The sequence below is a fragment of the Lissotriton vulgaris genome, chromosome 6 (assembly GCF_964263255.1).
Source record: "Lissotriton vulgaris chromosome 6, aLisVul1.2, whole genome shotgun sequence".
Lineage (NCBI taxonomy): Eukaryota > Metazoa > Chordata > Amphibia > Caudata > Salamandridae > Lissotriton > Lissotriton vulgaris.
Genome location: NC_141694.1, coordinates 685,366,820 through 685,392,831, shown reverse-complemented (window position 1 = coordinate 685,392,831; position 26,012 = coordinate 685,366,820). Strand labels below are relative to the sequence as shown.

Sequence of the window (26,012 nt, the reverse complement as noted above, 5' to 3'; positions counted from 1 at the left end):
CTGCCCAGTGAGTCGGTTGTATCCAATCCACATCTGATGGTGAACTTCGATGCATCTCTGCCATCAGAAATTGCCTACAGCAGCATGGCGGGCCTCCTCCAATACCATGGGCAGTACTTGCGCAACCGAATCCTTGATCGCCCCAATAGGCACACAGTGTTCACCGACTGCAATGCAAGGGTGGCGGAAGATAACAAACTCTTACCAAATGTATCAAGTCTCTTGGATTGGCTATCCAGTAGAGTAGAAAGGAACGCCCCAGGGTAGACTCTGGAAGTCGAGGCTTGGACCATCAAGCACTCCACTGTGGGTGTCTGGGTGAGGAAACTGGGGTCCCCAAGACAGGGGCAAGGGCGGCAGGCAATTGTACTATGCTCAGGAGCCACTGTGCAGGTCTTGGACCAGGACCCAAGTAGGATATCTGTAAGGGCATCATTAAATGGGAGTAAGGGCTTGGAGGAGGCTGCTTCCAGTTGAAGCACATCTGTGAGCACGATTGCCTTAACCACCACTGAGAGCAACTGAAGGTTCAAGACCTCAGCCGCCCTCTGCACCACCATTACAAAGCAGGCTTCCTCCTCCGTAGCCACAGTAGGATAAATCAAGCCAGTGTCCGGTGAGGTGTTTAATCCACTGGCATCCACCAGTTCCTCATACTTGATGTCCTCTGTGTCATCTAGGGTATGCGGATACACTCCCGTTGGTCACCCTCTCCAGGCCTGTCGAAAGAATAAAATACTGGCCTGGAAGGCCCGGTTTGCACTGGAGTTGGATGATGCCCATTAGACGCGCTAGAGAAGGTTGTGGTCCTGCTCTGGATCCAGCACCGGATCCAATAAGTCAACTGGCACCATGATCGAACCTGCTGGGGAGAATCCAGTGACAGCCCCTCCCGAACCTGTGCAGCCTGAAGGTGCTCTAGAGGCTCAGATTTCCCACTAAGATGCATGGTTTCATAAAACTCTTTCAGCTGGACAGGGTTCACTGCAGCTCCAGGAAACATGAGGGAGGCGCATGGCAGACCCTGGGCCGAGATCTGCGGAGGAGCAAGGCCTAGAGTGCTGACATTCCTGGGCCTCGTCTGAGGACTTGGACGTGTTCATTGAAATTGAAGACCTCTTCGACTTCTTCCTATGAGACTTAACCAACGACTTTGATTGTACCGAAGATTGCCAGGAGCAGCTTCAGAAGTGATCCCGGACCTTCCACGCAAGTAGGAAGTGTCATGGGGTCATCTGACATCAAGTGACGAGGAGCTCGAGGGAACACTCCCTTTGTGCTTTTGGATGCATGGTACAGCAGTCCTCGCATGTCTTGGAGTCTTAGTCCCATTCCAAGCACCAAAGACAAACCACCAAAGACAAACCAAGTGAAGGTCTGTCACATACATCTGCCTATGACAGGCACCACACAGCTTGAAACCATAGGTTTTAGGTTTCTTAGGGGACACCCCTAGCATACCAGGAGAAAAAAAAGTTTGAAAAAATACCGACAAAAAGTCAAGAAAAGGAAAATTGACTGGGGGTAGCTCTCTCGGCTCTGCACTGACTATCACAGAAAGAAAAGAACTGACGTCAGCGTGCTGTGGTGGTGTCTATATTGACACTGTGCACGTCACTTCTGGCTTAGACTATGCCACCTATCGGCACACAGAGATACTGCTCGAAAATCTCTGGAACCAGAGTGACAACTGGGGAATATTCTAAAGTAATGACTCTGTGGCTAGAAGTTTATCAGATAATTCTGTTGCAAGGTTATCTATTTTACGATCAGTTTCATGTAGCCTCTTTTGTTGAGTAATTTTTACAATGCTTGGTGCTCAGCCGGCGAGGTCGATCCTCACAGTAAATACATGCAATAAGGCAGTGAATGAAGATCCCCATGCACAACACTCCAGGGACTATTTGCGATTCCTAAATTGTAGCTGCAATTTGCGATTTTTACTGGGTAGAAATCGCAAATTGCAACCGTTTTTGGCCCTTTGTATATCTGAAAAGGCCATTTAGCATGGCGAAATAACGATTCGGCCCGTTAAAAAAAGCTACATGGCTTGGAACATCTGGTCCAAAGGCCATTTGTAGACAAAGACTGTAGACATTTCACAGATGGGGAGAGCCAGTGGCATCTGCACCAACAATGGAAAGATGCTAACAGCCTTTTGGGATACCTGCTACTCTATGGCAACAATGTGGATCACAACCTGTTCTGTGTTGAATTGTGGAACATACTGGACCACGTGACAATAAAACTAGCACTAAAGACACTGCAGATAAAGATACCTAACTGTACACAGCAGTAAAAGCTCTATGAAAAGAGACCACAAGCATGGAATTACAATGTAGAGTGTGGATCAGGACGCAATACAGTATATGTGGAGGTCCAGGAGAATTAGGCTGAGGGACTGTACATAGATCTTTTCATGGATCCAAACATCTATTTAAACTGACAATATCTCTCAATCATCTATGGCAAAATCGAAAAGCAAGCATTACATGAAATGCACACATACTTTTGCCTTGACAGTACAAGCATTGAACTGGCTCAAGAACCACCAAGACTGAGACAGTAGGGCAAGATTTAGGTGTCATTGTTCAAGAAGAGATTGAGTTATGCTATTGTTTTAACGGCAAAAAGGTTGGGATTTTTTTTTATATTTCTACTAGATTTTTAAACAATAGAAGATTATTTACAAAAGAAAACCTACAGAGTAGGCGGCTGCAATTATTGTAACTATTGCAGCATGGGTCCCTCAACAGAAAAAGAATGAAATGACAATGCCCAGTGTAAATTCTTTAAAGCAAATACATCGGGTATAATCTAGTATCACTATGTCTTCACATTAGAAAAGGATATATAAGACAGGTGTCGTCTGCACTTCTCCAAAAAAGAAACAGCGTGACCAAAATAACCGATGACATTACGCGTAGCGCACTCATCCATCAATATCATCTTCTTGAACAGCCCCCCCCCCCCAACACCCCCCAACTCACTCCTGTCATGGGGCAATACTCACACCTTCTGTTTTGTCAAGTAGTCTCTATAGGGACTCTGACTATCTTTCGGCTGTGTTTTCAGGCCCTGTAACTCTGCGTCAGTCTCTGCATTTTCATTGCAAAAAACAACATTTTGCAGCCAGTCCCATAGACGAATAGGTTATGGTCTTTCTGACGGAAAACATACTTCAGCACAACCCTCTGTTAAGAAACTATGATCTGGGGAATAATACATCTGCAAGTGTCCTTTGAATATGGAGAATACTCAGTCCCCTGAAGAAATTTTCAGACCACCTGAAGTACCTGGGTAATACATATACAGAATATCTAAAACATTTTGTTACTTTTCGACTATATCAGAAAAATGCAAGACTATACAGTGTGATAAAACAATTCATATATCAGCCACACTTTATATTACTGCATGTTACAGTTTCTGCAAAAACTTTTATAGTGAAGGGGTTTGGGTACCAATCATTAGAACCCTCTACAAGGCCTAAGCACAATTCTAGCATTCCCGATCGAAAATCACAATTACAAGACAAAATGTTTACAGCTTTGAGTCGTTTTGTGGATGGACTAGAATTATCTTACCACACAAGACTGTTGCCCTCATCCTATATCAAAACTCAAGCAGACTGTTAACAGGTACACACTCATCAGCGCTGAGGCCGCATCAACATTCTGAGTGGCTCTAGAGGAACCATTAAAAGCGAAATGTGGAGGAACGTGCTTTACCAGAAAAGCTGCATCGATGCAAAGGAGTCGATTTCAATTCTGGATGATACTGTGAAGTGATGTTTTAGACCTTGTCAGGGCCATAAACCGGATGATGTAAATTGCTGACCCAAACACTGCCCCTGGGTTGCTTAGTAGAGGGTCTTTCAGAATTTAGCCAGCAAGCACCCTCTAAGGTAATGGGGTCTCTGAGGTAAAAGCTAGATTTGTATTGAACATTATGCCCTTCTAAAGGTCGACTATCTCTTAATACCTAACAGTCTCCTGTTGGATGATTTTTGATCCGCTAGTTCCATATGAACCAATGCGGTTTCAATCCACACCGTAGCACAAAACATTGTATTAGAAGGGCCCATCTGGCTCTGGCCCACATTCGATTACTAGGCGACCCAGTAGCACTTGTGCTTATCGATTTTGAGACAGCATCTGACACCCTGCACTGGTGGTTCCTTGAGGAGACCCTTCTTAAAATGGGCTTTGGCCCGCAGTACTGGGCCTACATTAGGGTCCTTTATTCAGACCCACAGACTTAAGTGAGAATAAGCCAAGCTTTATCCCCCAAATTGCCAATCAGGAGGGGCACCAGACAGCGATAATCCCTGTTCCCCCTCATATATGCACCAGCCATACAGGCCTTGGTGGTCTGGGTGCCCTGTGATGCGCAAGTGTGGGGCTTTAACGGGGAACTGGCGATGGAAGACAGGATTGTCCTCTATGCAGACTATGTCCTCCTGTTCCTCTCCCAGCTCACCATAACGGGACCCCGGCTGATCTATATCCTTTGGGTCGGCTTCTGAACTACAAGTTGACTGGGACAAATCCCTCTTGGTCCCTTATGCGGGGTGACCGGCAGGATGAGACCTGGCACCCAGGATCCCATACATCACCATAGCTTTTTATACATGGGAGTGCACGTCATGGGAACCAGAACTCTCCTGGAGTCTGAATCTTCATCCCTTGCTCCATAAAGCCCATGAGGATATGCCGCGATGGGACACGCTGCTCTTCAATCTCATGGAGGGGGATTAACTTATTTAAAATGATGATATTCCCTAGGCTGCTCCAAAATCTCCAAAACTTCCCTCTCAACATTGCGAAGACTTTAATACTATGGCATCGCTTGCAAGGCGGATTCTGTGGACAAACCACCCAGGTCACCTTTGGTAAATACGTCTGCGCTAACTCTGATGGAGGACTTGCCATGGCGGATATCAGTCTGTATTACTGGGCAGTGCACATTCTAATAGTGAACAACAGGTTACACAGGCTGGGAGGACCTGGCGTACCAGGGAGAGATAGCTGTAATCAGTTTGGAGAACATTACAAGTATTCTCTTTAGGGCCTAGTCCCAGAACCTCTACTGGAACTGACTAAAAAGGTGTTTCGGACGTGGAGAGTAGCAATGCGCTGGACCAGTTGGGACCGAAGGCACACGCTGGAGACTCCTCTGTTGATGGGCTGCCAGATGGATCATGTGGTGAGTAGAGAGGAGTTCGAGGGTGGGACCAAACTGAAATCTCGTGCCTAGGAGATGTATGGGACAGGGACCATATTAGGTCCTTTCAAGAACTTCATACTGAGTTCAACATGCACAAATCCCAATTCTTTCGATACTTACAACTCAGACACGCCCTCTCCAAATACCAAGAAGAACTGGGGAGATGTCACGGAGTAAAGTCCACTAGAAGAGCAAGTACTTATGGGTACCATGGGGAAAAGTGAGATTTTACAAATCTATAAGACCTTAGTCACACACTCTCCCGACTGAATGGGAACCCTGAGAGCAAATGGCAGGATTGGGGAGGCTCCTGGACGAGAAGGACTGGAGGGACGCCTATATGACACCGGCACTACAGCAATTTCTGACCGGCTCAGGTTCATTCAGTTTAATTATCTCCGCCAAGCCTCTGGAAGGCCCAGGCATATACATCACCTAAATGCCTTAGATGACCAGAGCGCAGAGGGGACTTATATCACATGGTATGGGCCTGCCCTCATATTCAATAGTACAGTAATGCATACTCTCCATGGTGGTGTGATCTTTCATGGAAGCAAACCCCAGGCTCGCTATCTTGGAAATTCTAGAGGATATGGGGGAACCCCGAGTGGATAGGACACTGTTGGGGATCAGTAGATTGTTGGCCAAAATGGATATTGTCCAACACTGAAGCTCCCCCACCACTCCCTCTATTGCAGCTTGGAAAAAAGGTATGGACCGGTGCACAAAACAGGAAGAGACAATACACACAGCACACAGGTGTCCCCGCAAATATGATAAGGTTTGAAGCAAATGGTCGGTTTACCATGGCCTAAAAGGACACGCTGATATGGGCAGACAAAGCAGCACCATATGCTACACTTGCGGGACTAAGGGGAAAGTGGGTTCATGTGAGAAGTACCGTATACAAAGTGCTTACCATTGGAGAACAACAACTGTTCTATCAAAATTCAAAGTGTTACTACAAAAAGTTGATGCAGCCAACTTGCCCCTTTTGTAATTATCTCAAATGAGGCCGACCGCGAGGTCAAGAATCACTTGCTGTTCGAGCCATCTTCCGCATTTTAATGCTTTCATGCTGTTGGCACCCCTTGAAAAAAATCATCAATGCATTGTGCTCCTCCCTAGAATCAGGGGACGCCGTTCATGGTCTCCTTGCTGTGCTTGCCCATTTCCAGAATTTTAGAGGAAGCAGCAATGCCAAGGAGGAGGCCTGCAAGCGAAGCAGCCCAGCCACTGCAGTTTGGGCCTTTCCACTCACTGGTCCTACACTCTAAAGGCCGGTTTTAAAATGCAAAACATGTCTCTTGTGAAAAATAACAGTGAAAGAGATACTCAGTACTAGCCCCATCACAACATCAGGCAAAATCCTACCAACAAAGTTGTCTAGTGGTATTTCAAATCTGAGCAGAAAAAACAATAGTGCATGATCAAAAATGTATATTAAGCTCACTGAAGAAAAACAGCAAGTGAAGCAAACAAGAATAAAGCAATATTTCTAAAGAACAAAGATATGAAGGGCCAGAGGCCCAGCGTTTGGAATCCTTGCTGTTACTGATCCGCAGCTTGGGTTGTTGCAGCAGCTGGCTGCGTTGAAGCAAGAGAGTCAAATCCTCTTTAATGAAGCTTCTGCCTTTTAATCCACATTTCCTAAATAGTTCCCTTTAGACAGCACATCCTTACAGGATTTTTAAATCTACCTGTTTTAACATTCTTTGAAAACTGATTTTTTTTATTTATATAAGAAAGTCGAGTTAAAGCTGTCCTTAGATTAACACATTTTAAGAAATCAATTTGTCTTTGAAATGCTCGTTTGCTGGATCTCACCACTGGGTGGAGATATTCGATGTTTAAGAATATTAATGTAGATTACACGTTGGAGAACAAACGTTGCGGAACGCTGGCTCCTGTTGCTTGAAATAATGGCAGCATTTTACTTCCAAAACACAAATCCACGCTGTATGAGCTATTATATCATCTTTCCAAAGCTATGCAAACAATTCAAGAAAACAAGATATGCAGATGAAACTCCTCGTTTTTATATCCCCAAGAGGACTGCTTACCTTCGGAAACATCACGAAGGGCAAAATACACCAATATTTAGAAAACCAACAACAGTCAGGTATGCATCAATCAAGCCACGAAAGCAACAATATGAGTCAATAATCACACAATGCAGTCTAATAATGCTCTAAACATTTGCTAAAAAACATACTGGGGAGTTTAGGCCATTGCTAACCTCCATCTTTACAGCATGGAGAAGATGAAGAGGATCGAGGCTTTGTGCAGTTTATGGACTTGCACATTGTATGGACATATGGTTTGCAGTCCATCCAGAGTACTGAACCTGCATAGACCTTTCCATTCTCCCGACTTACTGCTTCCCATTGATTTTAAAAACACAGAAATCAGTATTGTAGAAATACAGCGCTCCCCTGACATCTGCAGATACAGCGTTGGCAACGTGTCGCGTATTAGTAGGATACAAGGCATGACTTCTCCTCCAACTCAAGAGTTTGGATCACTTTTACCCACAAGAGCACGTTCCAAGGCTTAGTGTGTACTTACTACTGTCAGCAGTGCCCGTTAAGCGTTAAAAAGCACAGCAAAGCTGGCCATCTTGTCAAGAATTCAACGAATGCAGAGAATAAGCATGCAGACTGTACCTCATTCTGAAGCTCGTCATCACTTTTAGTTGAAGCGAGCATTTCAAAGAGAGTGCAGCAGAGGTCTTCTGCGGTTGGTCCTCCCGAGGTCCCACGTAACGTGTCCTGGACATACTTCTCCACTTCACCAAGCAGGAAAGAATCTTCGCCTTGTTGAAAAGACTTGTGGTCCACGCCGTTGACAGGACTTTCCTGGAAGCCTGTCAAGTGGCTATTGCGGTATCTGCTGAAATCTAAGCTGACACTTCTCTCAGCATCCGCATCACCGTTTAGTGGAAGCTCCTCGCAGTCCTCCAAGTCATACATCTCAGGTGAAAACATGACATTTCTACCAAAGCAACCTCGGTTGTTTTCTTCTTTTTCTTCAAACATCTGTTCAAGGGCTTCAAGCTGCTGCTCTGTTAAGCGAGACGTAATGTGACATGTGGCCCGGCAAGCTGAGGTGGCAGAGGTTGATGGAAAAGGCCCAAACATTTGCTTGATCGCCTTGGTCTCCTCTTGGCCAACGCTATCTCTGTTGTGAAAGATCTTGAAGAGAAAAACAGCTCCGCTTTCAATTGCTTCTTGGCCATGGTCGGATCCCACTGTTAAAAAACAAAGGGCAAAAGCCAAGCTATCAATTGCAAATCAAAGACATTATCAGTGACAATATCAAAACAGTAAGTATGCGCATTATGCAACAGGATAAGTCCACATTGTTAATGAATCACACTAATAGGTCAAAAACCTGCATCCAAGAAAAAATGAGTGCATACTTGATAAATCACAACATTCTCTTACCAGGAACATCCTTTAACAGCAGCAAAAATCTGCATCCAGTATAACCAGGAAGTTAAATGGGTCTTAACAAATATGAAGTTAGATACACATGTAAACCACAACAAAAAGGTCCTACTGGGGCTACTTGAGAGTTTAAGGAGACCACCTGAGCGGCAGGGCCAGAAATCTTACAAAATGGCCACGCCCCTCTGAGGCTCTGAGTTGCCTTTGCCCACTTCCCAGCTAGTGCTGTGTTTGGAGACTCAGAGCACGTATGCGCAAACCACAGAAGAGGAGAGCTGGAGGTAAACGCTTCAGCATATGCAGATCCCAAACACAAGCTATTCTTGTGATAAGAGAAATCTGTTTTAGGGTTCGAGTCTCTGAAATTTGTGTTTGAGGTCTGCTTCCTATTGAAGTGCCCACCCACTCCTCTGCCCTGCCGTCCTCCAAAAAGCAGTCTAGCACAGCAGAAGCTACTCCAACTTTTACAGCCCCACAATACAGGCCATGGGAGTGACTAGTTGTTCACAACAGGATGTCAGACACAGTGATATGTGTATCAAAATGTTACCCCAGGCCTGAGCCCTACTTTGTATGATTTTCTTATCAGCACCATATCCATCCTGAGATGTACCCAGGTCCCTTTCCAATGACCTCTCTCTAAATCAAAGAGCACCCTTTGAAGTGTCCTGAAGAGCCTGGCTCTTCCTTCCTGTAGTGTGGCCTACCCAGCTTAAAAGAATGCAACAATCCATGAATCTGTTGGGGGATATGTCTACCTAATCATTCTCCTAGTCAGCCCTAGGTCTCCCAAAACGGAACCCAGACTCTTCCACGCACTGTACCATTAAAAGGTACATATAAACCAACCACATGCATACAACACAGCACAGCGCCACATTCTAATTTGATGGTAGGCAAACAGCAGCAGAACTTTACCTGAGTGAACCTGTACGTCTCACTCCAGTGACACAAGTGAAAAGGTCTGTTCACTTCTACTGATCACTAAACAGTATGCTGCCACCAGCATGCTTGAGCTACTTAACTCTAGGTAAAGGTTGTAGCCTTTCACCACTATGAGGGTAGCTCTTTGGGCACCACTCACAGTCCAACAAGACTGCAAACTGTGAAATCGGCCTATTGCCATGGAGGACACGCATGATCCAGGTTCACCCAGGACAATAAAAAGCAGCACCAGGGATCCAGACATTGTTGCAGCTGAGGCACTCTAGGCAGGGGTAAACGTCCGTCACCATGCAAGTGACTTTACCCTCCCAACTGATGCCCCTTCCCAGATTAGATTACTCCTAATCTGGAAAGGTTGAGTCGTCAGATCGGTAAAATCAGCAGGAAAGTCCATTAGCATTCCCATGGCTCAATCCGGCTCTGTTCTCCGCTACAAAGTCTAACCCTTGCTGAGAAACAGACCATCGCAACAACTTGGAATTCTTCTCCTTCATGGCCATCAACTATTTCAGTGGCTTATGATCTTTTAATACCACAAAGTTAGTGCCAGACAAAGAAGGGTGGAACTTATGCAAAGCCCACTCTATGGCAAAGCACTTCTTCTTAATAGCTTGTTCTGTTATCTTGGTAGAAACTTCATACTAATAAAGACAACTGGCCACTCTCTGCCCTTGTCATCAAGTTAAGGTAACCCTGCTCCAACTCCCTTGTCAGAGGCATCTGTCTGCACAATGAATGACTTACAGTAGGTAAGTGCTTTCAGTACAGGTGCAGTGCACAGTCCCTTCCTCAGTTCCTCAAATGACTTCTGCGGTCCTCAATTCATCACTTTCCTGGTCTGAATCATGAACGTCAAAGCAGTCATTGGGTCAACTTTACTTCCATAGTTTGTCACAGAGTTCCTGTAATACTCGGTGAGTCCTAAAATAACCCTCACTTCAGTCTGAGTAGTAAGCACCTCACACTCCATCACATGTCTGAATCTTTGCATTCAACCGGTGAATCTTCCTGTTCCCTACCTCATGCCTAAGGTAGACTACAGAGGGCTGGATGGTCAGTTTTGCCTTCTATATACTAGGGAAACACATGTTCCAGGTATCTCACGTGGTCCTGCCACGAATGTCTGAGCACAGCAATGTTATCCAGGTAGGCAATACAGAACTCCTTCAGGAACATGTTTAAATCCAATGGGCATGACATTAAACTGATATAGCCCCTCTGGCATAGAAAGGAAAATGCTACTTACCAGTATGCATCTGTTCTTGGCATATAGAGCTGCAGAGTTACACACTATGCATAGATGGCCACCTTGTGTTGGGCCCGGATGTTTGCAGTTTGTTTTGTTGTAGAAAAGTCTTTGGAAGTCACGGGATAGGTGACTCCTCCTTTGGATGATACTGCGCATGGGCATCGGCTCCATCCCCAGATTATTTTTCGCCATTAGGGAAGTGATGGAGCTGTACAAAAGGTAGTGATGTCCATGTGATTTGTATCTAATTAAGATAATACTGGAACAGATAAAGGTAGCTGGGGAGGCTGGTGGGCATGTGTAACTCTGCAGCTCTACATGCCAAGAACAGATGCATGCTGGTAAGTAGCATTTTCCGTTCGAGGCATATGAGCTGCAGATTACACACTATGCATCGATTGTATAGCAGGACCCACACTTAGAGGCGGCCACCAGTATCTGCTGTAGTTGTTTAAAACAGTGTTTTTAGTACAGCCTGGCCCACAGTGGCTTGTTGTTTAGTTTGCACATCTACATAGTAATGCTTTGTGAATGTGTGCGGTGTAAGCCATGTAGCTGCTCGGCATATGTCATCTAAGGGAATGTTCCCTAAGAATGCCATTGAAGCCCCTATCTTTCTTGTTGAGTGGGCCTTTGGAGGAATTGTTAACGTACGTTTTGCTTTTTGGTAGCATATTTGTATGCATTTAACAATCCATCTGGCGATCCCCGATTTTGATATGGGGTTGCCTTTATGTGGCGGTGAAAAAGACACAAAAAGTTGTTTTGTTTTACGAAAAGTTTGTGTCTTTTCGATATATTACAGCAGTGCTCTTTTGACATCTAAGGTGTGCAGAGCTCTTTCTGTGACTGTTTGAGGCTGCGAGAAAAATACGGGCAGCTCAACTGATTGATTTAAATGGAATGGTGAAATGACTGTAGGAAGGAATTTAGGATTAGTACGAAGAATCACTTTGTTATGATGCATTTGCAAAAAAGGTTCTTGAATGGTAAATGCTTGTAGTTCACTAACCCTTCTGAGAGAAGTAATTGCTACTAGGAAAGCTACTTTCCAGGTTAGGAATTGCAATTCACATTTATGTAATGGTTTGAAGGGAGAACTCATTAACCTTGTAAGAACAATGTTCAGGTTCCACACAGGTGCCGGTGGCGTTCTGGGAGGAATTATTCTTTTGAGTCCTTCCATGAAAGCTTTAATAGCTGGTACTCTAAAAAAAGATAGATGTTGTCTATTTTGTAAGTATGCTGCAATGGCAGCAAGGTATAGTCTGATATACATATAGGCTAAATTACACTTTTGAAGGTGTAATAGATATCCTATGATGTGTTGAATAGACACGTCTAAGGGATTTGTTTTTTGGTTGTTTTGGCAGTATATGACAAAGCGTTTCCACTTAGCAGCATAACATGCTCTAGTAGTGGGACGTCTAGCTTCTTTAATGATGTTCATGCATTCTGGAGGAAGGTCGAGGTAAGCAAACTATGACCTCAGGAGCCACATCGCTAGGTTGAGCTGAGCTGGGTCCGGGTGTCTGATCTCTCCATGGTTCTGTGTTAATAGGCGTGGAGATAGGTTTAATTTTTGGTGTGGTACTACAGATATTTGCAATAGCGTGGTGTACCACGGTTGTCTGGCCCAAGTTGGAGCAACTAGAATGAGTGTCAGGGAATGTTGTTGTAGTTTGCGTACCACTAACGGAAGTAGTGGGAGAGGAGGAAAAGCGTACGCAAATAGTTTTGACCAGTTCATCCATATCGCATTGCCTTTGGACAATGGGTGTGGGTATCTGGCGGCAAAGCTTGGGCATTTTGCGTTTTCGTGGGTGGCAAAGAGGTCTATCTGAGGTTGTCCCCACATTTGGAAGAACGGATGAAGAATTTGCGGATCAAGTTCCCACTCGTGGATCTGCTGTGTTTGTCGACTTAGCAGATCTGCGATAGTGTTTTGTACTCCTGGGACGTGTTGGGCTAAGAGGAAGATCTTTAGCGGTATAGCCCATCTCCATATCTGCTGTGCTAACTGAGAGAGCTGCAGAGAGTGTGTCCCCCCTTGTTTTGTTTATGTAGTACATAGCTGGCATATTGTCAGTGCGGACTAGGACAGCTTTGCCTGACACTCGAGTTTGAAATGCTTTCAGAGCTAGAAACACAGCTAGCAACTCTAAGTGGTTGATGTGGAGTAGCTTTTATTGCGGTGTCCATCTGCCTTGCATGGTGTGATGCAGTAGATGAGCTCCCCAGCCGGAGAGCGATGCGTCCGCTGTCATGACTATTTGAGGAACTGGCTCTAGGAACGGTCGCCCTTTGGAAAGGTTTTTGGTGTTCCACCATTGCAGAGAACTATTGAGTCAGACCGTCTACCAACACTAGGTCTGTTAATTGACCTTGAGCCTGGTTCCATTGGCGTGCTAGGCACTCTTGAAGTGGACGCATTTGTAGTCTTGCGCGAGGTACTACAAATATGCAAGATGCCATCATCCCTATGAGCTGCATGAACACTCGAGCTGGTAGCGAGTGTTACGGTTTGAATTTTGTTAGGAGAGTTTGTACACTTGTTATCCTGGCTGGAGAGGGATAAGCTAGTGTTGGATGGGTGTTTATTGTAGCGCCGAGATACTGTTGTATGTGCGAAGGTTGCAGATGCGATTTGACGTGATTTACCGTGAATCCCAAGTCGTGAAGCAGTTGAATAGTAGCGTGAGTGTGTTGCACACACTGGCTGTATGAGCTGGCTTTAATGAGCCAGTCGTCCAGATATGGGAAGACATGAATATGTTGTCTTCTTAAGTGTGCTGCTACTACTGCTAGGCTTTTGGTAAACACCCTTGGCGCTGTTGTGACTCCGAATGGGAGCACTTTGAACTGGTAGTGTTGCCCGTCTAGCACAAATCCGAGATATTTTCTGTGCGCTGCGTGGATGGGAATATGGAAGTAGGCGTCCTTGAGATCTAGAGTGACAAGGAAGTCGTTTAGTACCAGTAATGGGAGGACTTGTTGGAGTGTGACCATGTGAAAATGATCAGACTGTATGTAAATGTTTAGAAGTTCGAGGTCTAGGATGGGTCTTAGAGATCCGTCCTTCTTTGGTATTAGAAAATATAGGGAATATACTCCTTTGTTTTTCTGATGCTCTGGAACTATTTCTATTGCATTTTTCTGCAGGAGGGATATTACCTCATGTCTGAGCAATGTTAAATGTTCCTGTGACATTGGACGCTGTTTGGGTGGTATGTTTGGGGGGGGGGGTAGATGTTAGTTCCAGACAATAACCTGATTGAATTATTTGGAGCACCCACCTGTCTGATGTGATGTTTTCCCAGGATGGCAGGTATTGTTGGAGTCTTCCCCTGACAGGAGTGGAATGGGACGGGGGAAGGGGAAAGGAGTCATTGGGCAGGGGTAGAGGCAGAGCGCGAGTTGTTATTTTTGCCTCTGCCTTTGTTATTGTTACCCCGGTAACCACCCCTTTGGTAGCCTTTGCTGTAAGTAGACTGTGTAGGGGCTTTGTACGAGGTAGAAGCTGTGTCTGAAGTATATCCCCTGGTGGCACCTCTATAGGATGAGCGACAAAATGAACGCCTGAAAGCCTGTGACTGCAGGGCTCCCATAGATTTGTCGGTGTCTGTATCCTTTTTCATTTTCTCTAGCGATACATCTACTTCGGGTCCAAATAGGTGTTGCTCATGAAAGGGTTGATTAAGAATGGCACTTTGTACCTCAGGTTTGAACCCTGATGTACGTAGCCAGGCGTGTCTGCGTAGTAAAACACTGGTGTTAACTGCCCTAGAGGCAGTATCTGCTGCATCGAGGGCATACAGAATAGAGGTGTTTGAGATGTTTTTCCCCTCTTGGATAAGCTAGTTTGCTCTATCCTTGTACCAGTCAGGGAGGTGCCTCATTAATTACTCTAGCTCATCGTAATGTGCCCTGTCATATCTGGCTAGTAATGCCTGTGTATTGGCGATACGCCACATGTTTGCTGCTTGAGATGCTGTTCTTTTCCCTGATGCGTCAAGAAGCTTAGACTCCTTATTTGGTTGTGCAGCCTCACCTGATGTTTGTAAGTTTGCTCTTTTGCGTGCAATGGAAGCTACAAGTCAGTCTAGTGGTACTCGACCTTTAATATATGCTGGGTCTGAGGGGGCAGCTTTATATTTTTTCTCTATACGAGGGTTAATGACCCGAGTTCTGACTGGGTCCTTGAAGACTTCAGGGGCATGCTTGAGCACTCCTTCAAGCATCGGTAAAATGGATGAGGACCTTTGTGCGTTATCAAATGTATCCATTAGGAAGTCTTCCTCAACAGGGTCTGTTTGTATGTCTACCCCATGATATTGTGCAGCCCTGTGAATTAATTCATTAAACCCTATAGTGTCTTCTGGTGGGGAAGGCCTTGAGGGATATATGTCATCCTGAAGGACATTTGGGACATCTGGGGTGGTATAATCATTCCACGGGTCTGGGGATCTTGTAGGCGTGGCTGGATCAGGTATGTTACCCCCCATATCATCAGAGCTATCATCCCTGTCTGGTATGATATAGGATGATGGGGAATGCCGTGATATGGGAGGATGTGGTGATGGTACAGATGAAAGAGAAGGGGAAGGAATTCTTAAGGGAGAGGTAGCCATGTCCTTCTTCTTTGAATGCGGAGCTGGAGCTGATGTGTCCAGTGGTCGCTTTTTTGAAGCCAAAATTAAGTGTCCAGTGATTGGATCCTTAGCTAGAGTCTTTTGAGCAGGGTCTGGATAGGGTAAATCCTCTGCAGGAGGCTGATCTTTTGGTGCGGATGAAGGCTTGGGCACCGAAATGGCTTGTTTTGGTTTCTTGACAATGTCTTTCACTGGGAAAGCAGCAGTCTTTTTCGGCTCCGAGGATTGTTTCGGTTCCGGTATGATTTTTGGATCCAATGGTTTTTTAGGATCCGATGACTTTTTCGGTTCAAGTGTTTTTTTTTAATCCGAAGCGGGTTTGCTTGGTTCCAACCTGGGTTTCGGTGCCGAAGGAGTAGTGGTATGTTTCGGCATCGATGGTTTGGATGCCGGTGCCGTTGACTTTTTCGGTGTCGGTATATGTGCGCCGGCACCGTGTGAAGGTCGACTCGAGTCTCCTGAAGGCTTAATTGGCTTCTTAGCCGGGCCCGAAGGTGGGGCAGTAGAAGCAGAGTGGCGGTGCGCACCAGAGCGCGAGGGTGTGACCGGGGCCTTCTGTGTCGAGGAAGGGTCGGGTCGACGGTCGTACTTACGATCCGCTGCCCTGGAGTGATGTCCTCGACATCGGAATCTTCTGCCTCGGAGCTGCTGTCGACGTCGTGCTGTTCTGGGACGTTGACGCCTTCCTCAAAGATGTCGTCCGGAATCGGAGCTGAAGATCTTTGAGCCATTGTTCTCCTCGCTCTTCGGTGTCCGGATGGATAGTCTTTTTGGAGCGGAAAGATGCACAAGCTGAACAGTCTTTCGCCTCGTGCTCCGGAGAGATGCAGAGGTTACACACCTCATGAAGGTCGGTGTGGGGAAACTTCGACCCACATGGAGGACACTTTTAAATGGCGTCCTTTCCATGAGCTGGAGTCTAGGCCTAGCTAGGCCCGAAGGCCGTCGACAACGACCAGAATCGAGATCCTCGATGTTGAAGAGCAGCGTCGACTGTAAAGCGTTCAAAACTAAGTTTTGTAAGTTGGTGAGTATTGCGCGCCGAGGGAAATCGGTTCCAACACGGAGCGCTGGAAACACATCCGAGCTCGGTGGCGGAAAAAAACAATCTGGGGATGGAGCAGATGCCTATGCGCAGTATCATCCAAAGGAGGAGTCACCTATCCCGTGACTTCTAAAGACTTTTCTACAAAACAAACTGCAAACATCCGGGCCCAACACTAGGTGGCCATCTATGCATAGTGTGTAATCTGCAGCTTATACGCCTCGAACATACTGTTTTCTCCTTGGCATCTAGTGCTAAAACCATATGCCAGTACCCACTGGTCAGATCAAAGGTGCTGAAGGACTTTGCAGCACCTAATCAATCCACAAGCTCATTCACTTTTGGGATTGGATGGACATCAGTTTTTGTTACCCCCAATGAGGGTTCAGAGGTGCACACAGAGCTGCAAGTCAGTTGACCCTTGCTTTGGTAAAAGCACCACAGTACTAGAATATAGTCTCTATGACCCCCAGATCCAACATTTTGACAACTTCTGCCTTAATGCATCCCTGAAGGAGGCGAGAAATTCAGTATATCCTTCTTCTATCAATAGCAAACTGTTTCCTGTGTTATGCACACAGACAGATATCAAGCCTGGAGCCAGCGAAAAATGTTTGGCTAACACTCAACACCTCTCTCTGCTGCTCAGGTGTTAGCTTCCGGGCTAAATGAACCCTTTCCGCAGTACCATCCCTCATGTCACTATGCAGCAAGTCAGGAAGAGGCTCCCTGTCTTTCTCAGCTCCTTTTTCCACAGCCATGACATTCACTGTGTAATCTTTACGGAGTTCAGGTTTCAGCTTGTTCAAATGGAACACCCTCTTGGGTTCCCTCGAGGCACCTGTGTCCACCAAGTAGTTAACCTCAGAAACCTTCTGAACTACCTTGTATGGCCATGTGTCCTCCAATGCCCAGGGACAAATAGGCTTTGGCACCAACACCACTTGACGTTCCAGATACCCAGTCAGCATAACGTTCTGGTTTTACCACTCATTCACCACAACTTCGCTAGCCTTAAAGGTTTCCTTTGCCAGACTTCTGCATTGCACCATTAACATCCTTAGGCCAATCATACAGTCCACAACAACCTTCTGTGAAGACTCAGAGGTTCCTTCTCACCCTTCTCTGACTAATGTGAGTGGACCCTGCATTGGATCCACAGCAGCTGAAAGGGACTGATCCACCCCCCTACAGAATCTCTTGAGACAGCATACCAGAGAAATGGCAGGAGACAAACCTGCTTCCTCCTTTGGTTTTCTGGCGGAGTTCCCACCATGCTCTTCACTGTTTTGTTAAACCATTCCCCCATTGGTCTGCAAGTAGTATGCTGTGAGGAAGTGCTATGCCACATCAGTTTGCTTCTACAGTTCTCTCATGTAAAAGGAGATTAAACTGGTTCCCTGGTCAGAAATTACTGTTCTTGGAAATCCGGACCTAAGAAAGATCTTCCTACCACCAGTGCAATCATTCTCATGGGATATATATATGAGAGAGAAGGAGAGAGAGAGAGGGAGAGAGAGAGAGGAAGAGAGAGAGAGAAGGAGAGAGTAAGGAAGAGAGAGAGAGAGAGGAAGAGAGAGAGAGAAGGAGAGAGAGAGAGGAAGAGAGAGAGAGAGAGAGAGAGAGAGAGAGGAAGAGAGAGAGAGAGAGAGAGAGAGAGAGAAGGAGAGAGAGAGAGAGAGAAGGAGAGAGAGAGAGAGAGAAGGAGAGAGAGAGAGAGAGAGAGAGAGAGAGGAAGAGAGAGAGAGAGAGAGAGAGAGAGAGAGAGAGAGAGAGAGAGGAAGAGAGAGAGAGCGAGAGAGAGCGAGAGAGAGCGAGAGAGAGAGCGAGAGAGAGAGAGAGAGAGAGAGAGAGAGAGAGAATGAACAGCGACAACATGTAAAGGCACAAATGGTGCCTTTGTTTTCCTACCTGGCTTACCACTTGTCTGACAAACGGGACAGGTTCTACTCAAATTCTTTCTGTCTCTACGCATCACTGACCAGTACAACAGTGTCCAACCTATACTGGGTTTTTCTAATGCCCAAGTGTCCTCCCAAGGCACTGTGGCTTACTGCTAAGGGGGTTTATTTATTCTGTTAATGGATCCTTTTTTCGGTCTTCTGTTATGTGAACAAATCCCAAAAGAATTCATTCCACTCCTTCTGCTAGGAAAACAGTTTTTTGTTCTATCTTCTCTCGTCCCCATCCTCCTGTTCTACAAGTACGCTCTGGAAACATAAAAAGGTAAGCGGCAATCATCTGTAGTGAATAACCCTTCGGGCAAAATTGAATAGACAAAGAGATTCTATCTATGAGGGTAATGATTGTTTTTTAATTGTGTATTTACTGTGTCTAGTGAGATACTAGGCTCTCTCTTAAATCTGGAAAGATGAGAGCACTATGTGCTTTTTTGAATACCCCTCACACACTAAAAAGTCCTTTAGTGTCATGCTTCATCATGGGGGTCTTCCCGTCCCTCTAGCGGGGCGGGGTGTGCTGCGACCTACGAGCTACGTGGGAGCACTCAGTTTTTGTGACAGAAGGCTATGTGTCAGTGCAGGAGGTATCCGTGAAGTGTAGGGACCTAATACGTGGGTGGAAAGAAGAATAAAAAGGTTAAAAATTCCCTGGATAGTAGAAAAAATATATTTTATTCGCTTCTCTGGCTTGGAACGTTAAGAAGGGGGTTTTGAGGTAGAGCAATAGCTTGCTACCAGGTCGACATGTTTCATAAGCAGTCCCCTACTGCTTACTCAATTAGTCGAAGGGTATTCAACGCGGTAAAGTTGACCGCATAAGAACAATGCCTTATTCCTACCCTCGTGCTGCTCCGAGGATCCTCGGAGCAGTACGGGGGTAGGAATAAGGCATTGTTCTTATGCGGTCAACTTTACCGCGTTGAATACCCTTCGACTGCAAGCTCATGAGGCTTGGAACATTTATTGGAATAAGACCGCAATAGGTCAATATTTTTGACAATACTGGTAATTTTACCACGCTTCACTAGGGCCAGCTCATGCCCTGAAGCTCAAATAGGCAGCCTATTTTTGCAGCTTGTTTGTAGGACTTTAGGCCTACTATTTTAGAACCGAGCATTGTGTAGTAGGGACCATTAGATGGTCCTGATGAGAAAGCAGTAGGGGACTGCTTACTCTTGCTCTCATCTTTCCAGATCTAAAAGAGAGCCTAGTATCTCACTAGACACAGTAAATACAAAATTAGAAAAACAATCACTACCCCCATTGATAGAATCTCTTTGTTTATTCAATTTTGCCAGGACGGTGATTCTATCAGTACCTCTACGCTTCCTCTATTGTTTTGGAGTGAATAACCCTTCACCAGTCACCACTTGTGTAGTAAGAGACGAAGTCTGTGCTTTTTAACCCTCTGTGTCAAATCCAGTATACCCTTGGCCTTGAACGAGAAGTGAGAAGGGAATGACTATGTTAATTCCTGTTCCCTCCGATCTCTCTTTTAATAGGCCCGTTTCAGTCCAGCCATGCTCTGTCATGCAGGGACCAGAGAACCCATAAAACCAGCCCCACTCGTTTTAACCACTCACTCGTGGACAGTACTTGCCTTGGGCCGTGACTCCCGACCGGAGTCATGGCAGCCCCATCCGATAAGCCTTCCCTCAGGTTCACTTAGTCTTGGCTGGTGGTTCGGTCCTCTCCTTTGGTCCTGGGCTCCTAGCCTGCAACTTTCCCTCAGTCTGTCGTAGAGCTTCTAACTTCGGTGTTGCCTCTATCCAGTTTCTTCGATGCTCCTTCATCCGCGGACTCTTCTTGTCCTCAGCTCCTCACTCTCTTCGCGTCTTTCTCCACAGATACTCTTCTTCTCCTCAGGCAGGCATCCGCTTCCGGGTCGGACCGGAATAAAACGCTAAACGCGTATTTTCCGTACCTAGGGGGCACCGCTACCTCAATGGTCCCGTCCTCCCATCACAGGCACTTAGTGGGCAAGTGACAAAAGGACATTTCCTATGTACTAATGAAGCTGCTTGCCTTCTGCTAGTTCATGGCTCAGGATTCAACAGCTCACAATAATATAAGTCATCCTTCCAACCAACGCAATATTTTCCAGCCACTCCTTTGCTAACCTGTTCCTGGGCTGCCTTGTGAAGTACCACAACCATAGTGCACACTTCCTCTGCCTTTCTGAAATCTTCCCTGGTAGTCTCCCTCACTTCCAGCAGCTAACAACCCTTGCAGCTCTGGAAGCGACTTGGACTCCAGAACAGGGTCTGCTCCAGGAGCCTCACGTCCTCTCCCTTTGGAGCAGAAGTGATGACCACCATGGGCACTGCCTTCCAGAAGTCTTACCTTTCCTGCAAACTAACAGGTCCCTGCAAATCAGGAATGATCCCAGTCAGAGACTAATGTGCAGCCTGTGCTCTTCTCAACACTACTAACGTGGTCCAAGCCATAATGTTTTCTGGTACTAGCACCAAGCCTGGGGCAATCAAATAATTGCCCAAGAGACAACTAGCACCTTGCTTTTCCCTTACTCCGACATCAACCATAGCCACCTTGCAATTGAGCTCAATCTCAACCCTTGCAAGAGAATTCTCTATGCCCTCTTCACAGGCTATCACACCTGCATCCTTGGTACCAGGGAGCATCTCCTCTGGCTTAAGGTAATTCCTCTCAACCATAGTGCGGAAGGATCCAGTATCTCTCAAGGCAGGCACTTTCCTCTCACTGATACAAACTTCTTCTACAAACACAATTGAGTTAGGATAGATGTGCTTCAGTGCATCACGGTCCATCTTCCAGATCTCCATAAATACTAGGCTGAGCACAAACGGGCCCTCTCAGGTCAGTTTAACCATGTGTAACATGCTTGCTACCACTGGTGCTGCTGGTTCAGGATCATGGATTCAGGATTAGGTGTCTAAGGCAGCTGCCTTGGACACCTAATTAAAGGCCTGCCTCTTACAAGCAACCTCTAAGATCACAAACCATTCCAATATACCCCGACCTTTCACATATACATATGCACAAGATCTCTTGGAACCTAAGCCGGAACCTAAGCCACAATCTGGCCTGAACTGGAAGTACAGTCACTTATAGCAGATGGAGCTGTCATTGCCGTCATCCTTTTTCTATTTATCTTCCAGGGCCCATTCTTGCGGTCTCTCCCTCTCCTGGTCGCTTGTTCCTAGTGAGCTAGTTTTAGCTTCTCCCTCTCGAACTTTTTGGCTTTCTACTCTTGCTCAGCATTAGCCTTTGCGAGAGACAACTGCAGGCTAAGAACCTCTCCTAGACTCCCACCAAGAAATGTACTCCTGGACGTGGTGAAAGCGGTACCATAGAATTTTGAGGTGGTGTACACGCCTGGGGTATTCAAAAATGCATTAGGGCACACACTCTCTATTTGTCTTGACCAGAAAAATCCAAAAAAGGTCTATCAAAAGAAACAACATCAGCTGCATTAGACCCAGTAGTAAGTGCAGTACTCACTTCAGTTGTGTGGCTACAAGTTGTAGCGGTATTGGTCATCAACAGCTTCAATGGTACTCATTAGTTGCAGAGGAATTTACTGTATGGTAGTGAGAGGAGTTAGGGAACTACTAAGGAATCCTCATGGCCTACTGTTAAGAATTGCCACATGATGTAGCTTGATGGGACAATGGAGGCAATACGATTGCCTTTAGAACCAGGAAGTGGGGGTAAGATTACAGTTCTTGTACCTTGAACGCCAAGTTCTGGCCCTGGTGCATAATATGATGGGCCAAACTCCTCCTTACCCACCACCTTCTCTCTCACAAGATATTCAACTTGTGGAATCAGGCCAGAAGGTTCTGGTTTCACCTTACTTTCCACAGAGGCAACCATCTTCCAATGTTCATCGAACTGGGTGATACAAAAGTTCTGTAGATCCTGTAAGATCATCTACATCAAAGGGCGTGGCTACTGCCACAATAACTGGAAAGTCAAGGTCTGGCGCATATATTTTGATGGCAAACAGGACCTTACAAAAAGGGGCTGGCCATCCAGAGATCTTTTGGTAAGGTTATAAAGTGCTCATTGTACCCCATATAGGTGATGGATCCATTTATGTCCTGTGCCTAATACTCTAGCTGTTAAGGATTGCTTTCAGTCACAGTTTGTCGTCTTCACAACAGACCTGCCCTCAGGCTGATATGGAGAAGAATAATGTACCCCTACACACAGAGAAGCCATAGTATCCCAATACGCTTTTGAAGCGAAAGCCGGGGTCTGTTCAGAGTGGAATGTAGTGCATGCATGTGTTTCGATAAAAACGTGCCTATCTTTAATAACAGTACGAGCGTCAACCAAACCCAGAGAAACCTGGAGCAAGAATAAACAGCAACTAAGATAAATTTAAAAGAAGTATCTGAAATCAGAAGACCACAGTGGCCCAAGTAAATGCAGTCAAAAGGTTTGTTAGAAATCAACAGGTGAGTTTACGGTGGATGAGCCACGGTGGAAACTTTAATTTGTTGACAAATGTCACAACAAAGGACATATTTTTTGGCCTGTTGATACAAGTCATGCCACCAATAATGTTGCTGCAGCAGCAAAATTGTGGTCGCCACACCAGCATGTGGAGAAGCAACACCTTCATGAGCAGCTATGACTAAAGCTAGTCTGCACTCATGTTTGGGAGACAACCGATGATCAACCCCTGGAATCGTTACAAAGGGGATGTTTTGTTCACTTAAATAATATGTATAGTCAGATGGAAAGCCTTTAGGTAAAGGGCTGCTGTCTTTGCTAGCATTAACAGCAGCCAAGATGTCAATATCTATTCTCGTTTTAGTAAGTAATCACAGCAACAGTAGCAGTTGCAACTACAGATTTGGCAGCTTCATCAGCCAGAGAATTCCCTACAACGTGTGCTCTCACCCATTGATGACTCAACGTATGAATGACATGAGACAGGATCCATAAGTTCCAATGGAAAAAGCAAAGCTTTCAGTTCAGTCAACTGTGCAGTGCAGTCCCCTAAGGACGGAGTACGAGTTTTATTTTAAATTGGAATTGTCCGTCCAACATTACACCAAGAACAGTGGCGCAAGCTGCTGAGTATGGGCACTTGGTACCTAAAACAGGCTGTGCTGAACTATCAGTATAAATGATATATTTATACTCTTCTAGAGGTAAAACAGTGATGGGCATTGGATAAACATGCTCGTATTGGAGAAATTCTTATGTCTGTAAACACGGGTCAAAGACAAAGTCTACATCAACAGCTGTTAAGGATGTTTCCCACTGTATCCATCTAGGATGCAGGGCTTTAGCATTCGGAACGCTAGCCTTTAAGGATGATACGGGAGTAAAACAATAAAGAGTTTCCCTTGTGCAAGTGGTCATTTTTAAGAATAGCCATCTACACTGCAATCAGTATTTTTTCAGTGTATGCAAAACACATTACTGCACTGAAAAATAAATGTAATTTATATGCTATTGGCACTGTCTCACCTTCGTTAAAGGCGATATAGGTAAATCAAATTGCACTTGCTATGACACGGATGACTTAGTTTGTGGTATTCACACGTGTATTTAAGAGACGTGTTGCATGTCTGTCAGATTGTAGAGATCTGAGTGGATCAGTCTATTCTGATGTCCAACATGTATTGGAAAAATAAAGGTGTATTAATTCATGTAGTGATTTTATGCATTGTGCATAATCAGAAACGTAAGTTCTGCCAAAATTAAGGAGTCCTAATAATGATTGTAATTTTATTAAAGTATTTGGAGGTTGCAATTGTGCACGTCACCAAAAAGTGAGGGCAAGACTTTTTCCCTCATGTGTAAGTTCATATCCCAAGAAAAGGACACTTAGAAATGCTATATCAGATTTCTTAAAGTTGAACTTAGAGCCAATTTCAGCAAATCCCAATATTATGTGAGCTACTCTGGCTAAATGTAGGTTTAACTCCTCGTCCGTTGGGTAGATGTCATCCAAATAGAAGAATTCGACTGGGTCAACATGGTGTAGAATTGACACTATCCTGGCCGCGAACAGTACTGGACTGTCTTTTTACCCAATGGATAGTCATGCAAAGCGACGTTAGAAACCAAGCGCCAAAAAGGATGTCCAATCTCTGCTTTCAGGCTCTAGATTTTGGCGGACTATTTTATTAATAATTTCTGTACTGTGTGTGTTTTGAAAAAATGTGTGTGTGACTGTTCAAATGAATGATACGGTTTCAAAACAGAAGAAGAGGATTATTCCTCTGAAAGACTCAGGGTTCAATTACTCCCTGGTACTCCAATTGGAACGGTATTTTTACAACAGGTGCTTTAGGATCCCATTTAATGGGGTGTTAGGGTTGCACTTGTGCCCGGATCTTATGGGTACCACATAAGGTGACTCCTTATACCAGCCAATGGGGCTTGTGCAAGAGCCCACTCTGCTGCATAGGCTTTTTTGCCATCATCAGGGATAAGTACAGAAAATGAAAGAATTATTTCATCCTCGCCCTGTGGGGATGTTTGGATAAATTGAGCGGGCCAATCAACCTCCGCCAAAAGGATGGCGTAAGACCATGTTAAATTCTCCCAGAATATTACTCGAATGGTGCACTGTATGTCACCCTCAATTTGTAGATCTAAATAATATAACCCATTCCGAAGGTCTAAGTGCCTGTTTGAGGTTTTAACTGTAACAAAGATAACAGCTACTCTTGCAGCCAGAAACTCCTGGAGATTACAGCACACTACAGTGACATCTGCAGCGCTGTCGAGGAGAGTCACTTGCAAACTCTTCTTCAGGAAGAGAGTTCTCAGTATCTGTGGCATACTTTGCAGTTTTAGCCGCAACTTTCTTTTTTGAAAATGGGGGTTTATATTGAGGAGATTTTTCTTCCTTCTTTATCTTCAAGTCAGACAAGCTTTGTGCGTCCTTCTTTGGTATATCGTACTCTTCTACTCTGCGATCAGAAAACCCTCTTCTGTCTTTCACTGCTTGTCAGTTGAGTCCTGAAGGGAATGAGTATCAGAAATCTAATACCTGTCTGAAGCCTTGATTTGTGTGCACAAATTATAGTGCCTTTCGGAGGACTCCGGTTGCGCAGAACCTCCTCAAGGTTTTACTTTCTGTTTTAGTTAGGATTTATCCCATGTTTTTTTAATAAACTCAGGGTTCTGCCTGGCTTCCTTGTAGGAAGAAGGCTTGCCAAGTTGTGGTTTAGTAGGCCCGGTTCTCAAATTATGGCATTCTAACGAAGTAAAGACATCTGCAGCAATTATACAGAGCTCAAGTTCCCGATCAGCTTGTGCGACCTCTGTGAGCTGCTTCACCATTAATGTTAGACAGAATTATTGCAGACACCACAGGAAAATTTCCCATTAGTTTCATCCCCACATCCAGGGCAGCAGCTGCCCAGTGTTTATTCTGTATTTGTTTTAACACCTCCGGCAAGACTGACATAGACGGAGTACCATGACTTATGATATAGACTTCAGCAAAGACTGTGCCCCATGTTCTAC

At 45.3% G+C, this 26,012-nt stretch overlaps 1 protein-coding gene across 1 annotated transcript in view; it reads right to left on the bottom strand.

Annotated features, from left to right (window-relative positions):
• Window positions 1-26,012, bottom strand: part of ASCC3 (activating signal cointegrator 1 complex subunit 3) — a 2,217,780-nt gene that overhangs the window by 2,021,050 nt on the left and 170,718 nt on the right. Inside the window, exon 4 of the mRNA XM_086926668.1 lies at window positions 7,896-8,479. Within this exon, the coding sequence (XP_086782794.1) occupies window positions 7,896-8,479 (584 nt within the window). The remainder of the gene's footprint in view (window positions 1-7,895; window positions 8,480-26,012) is intronic.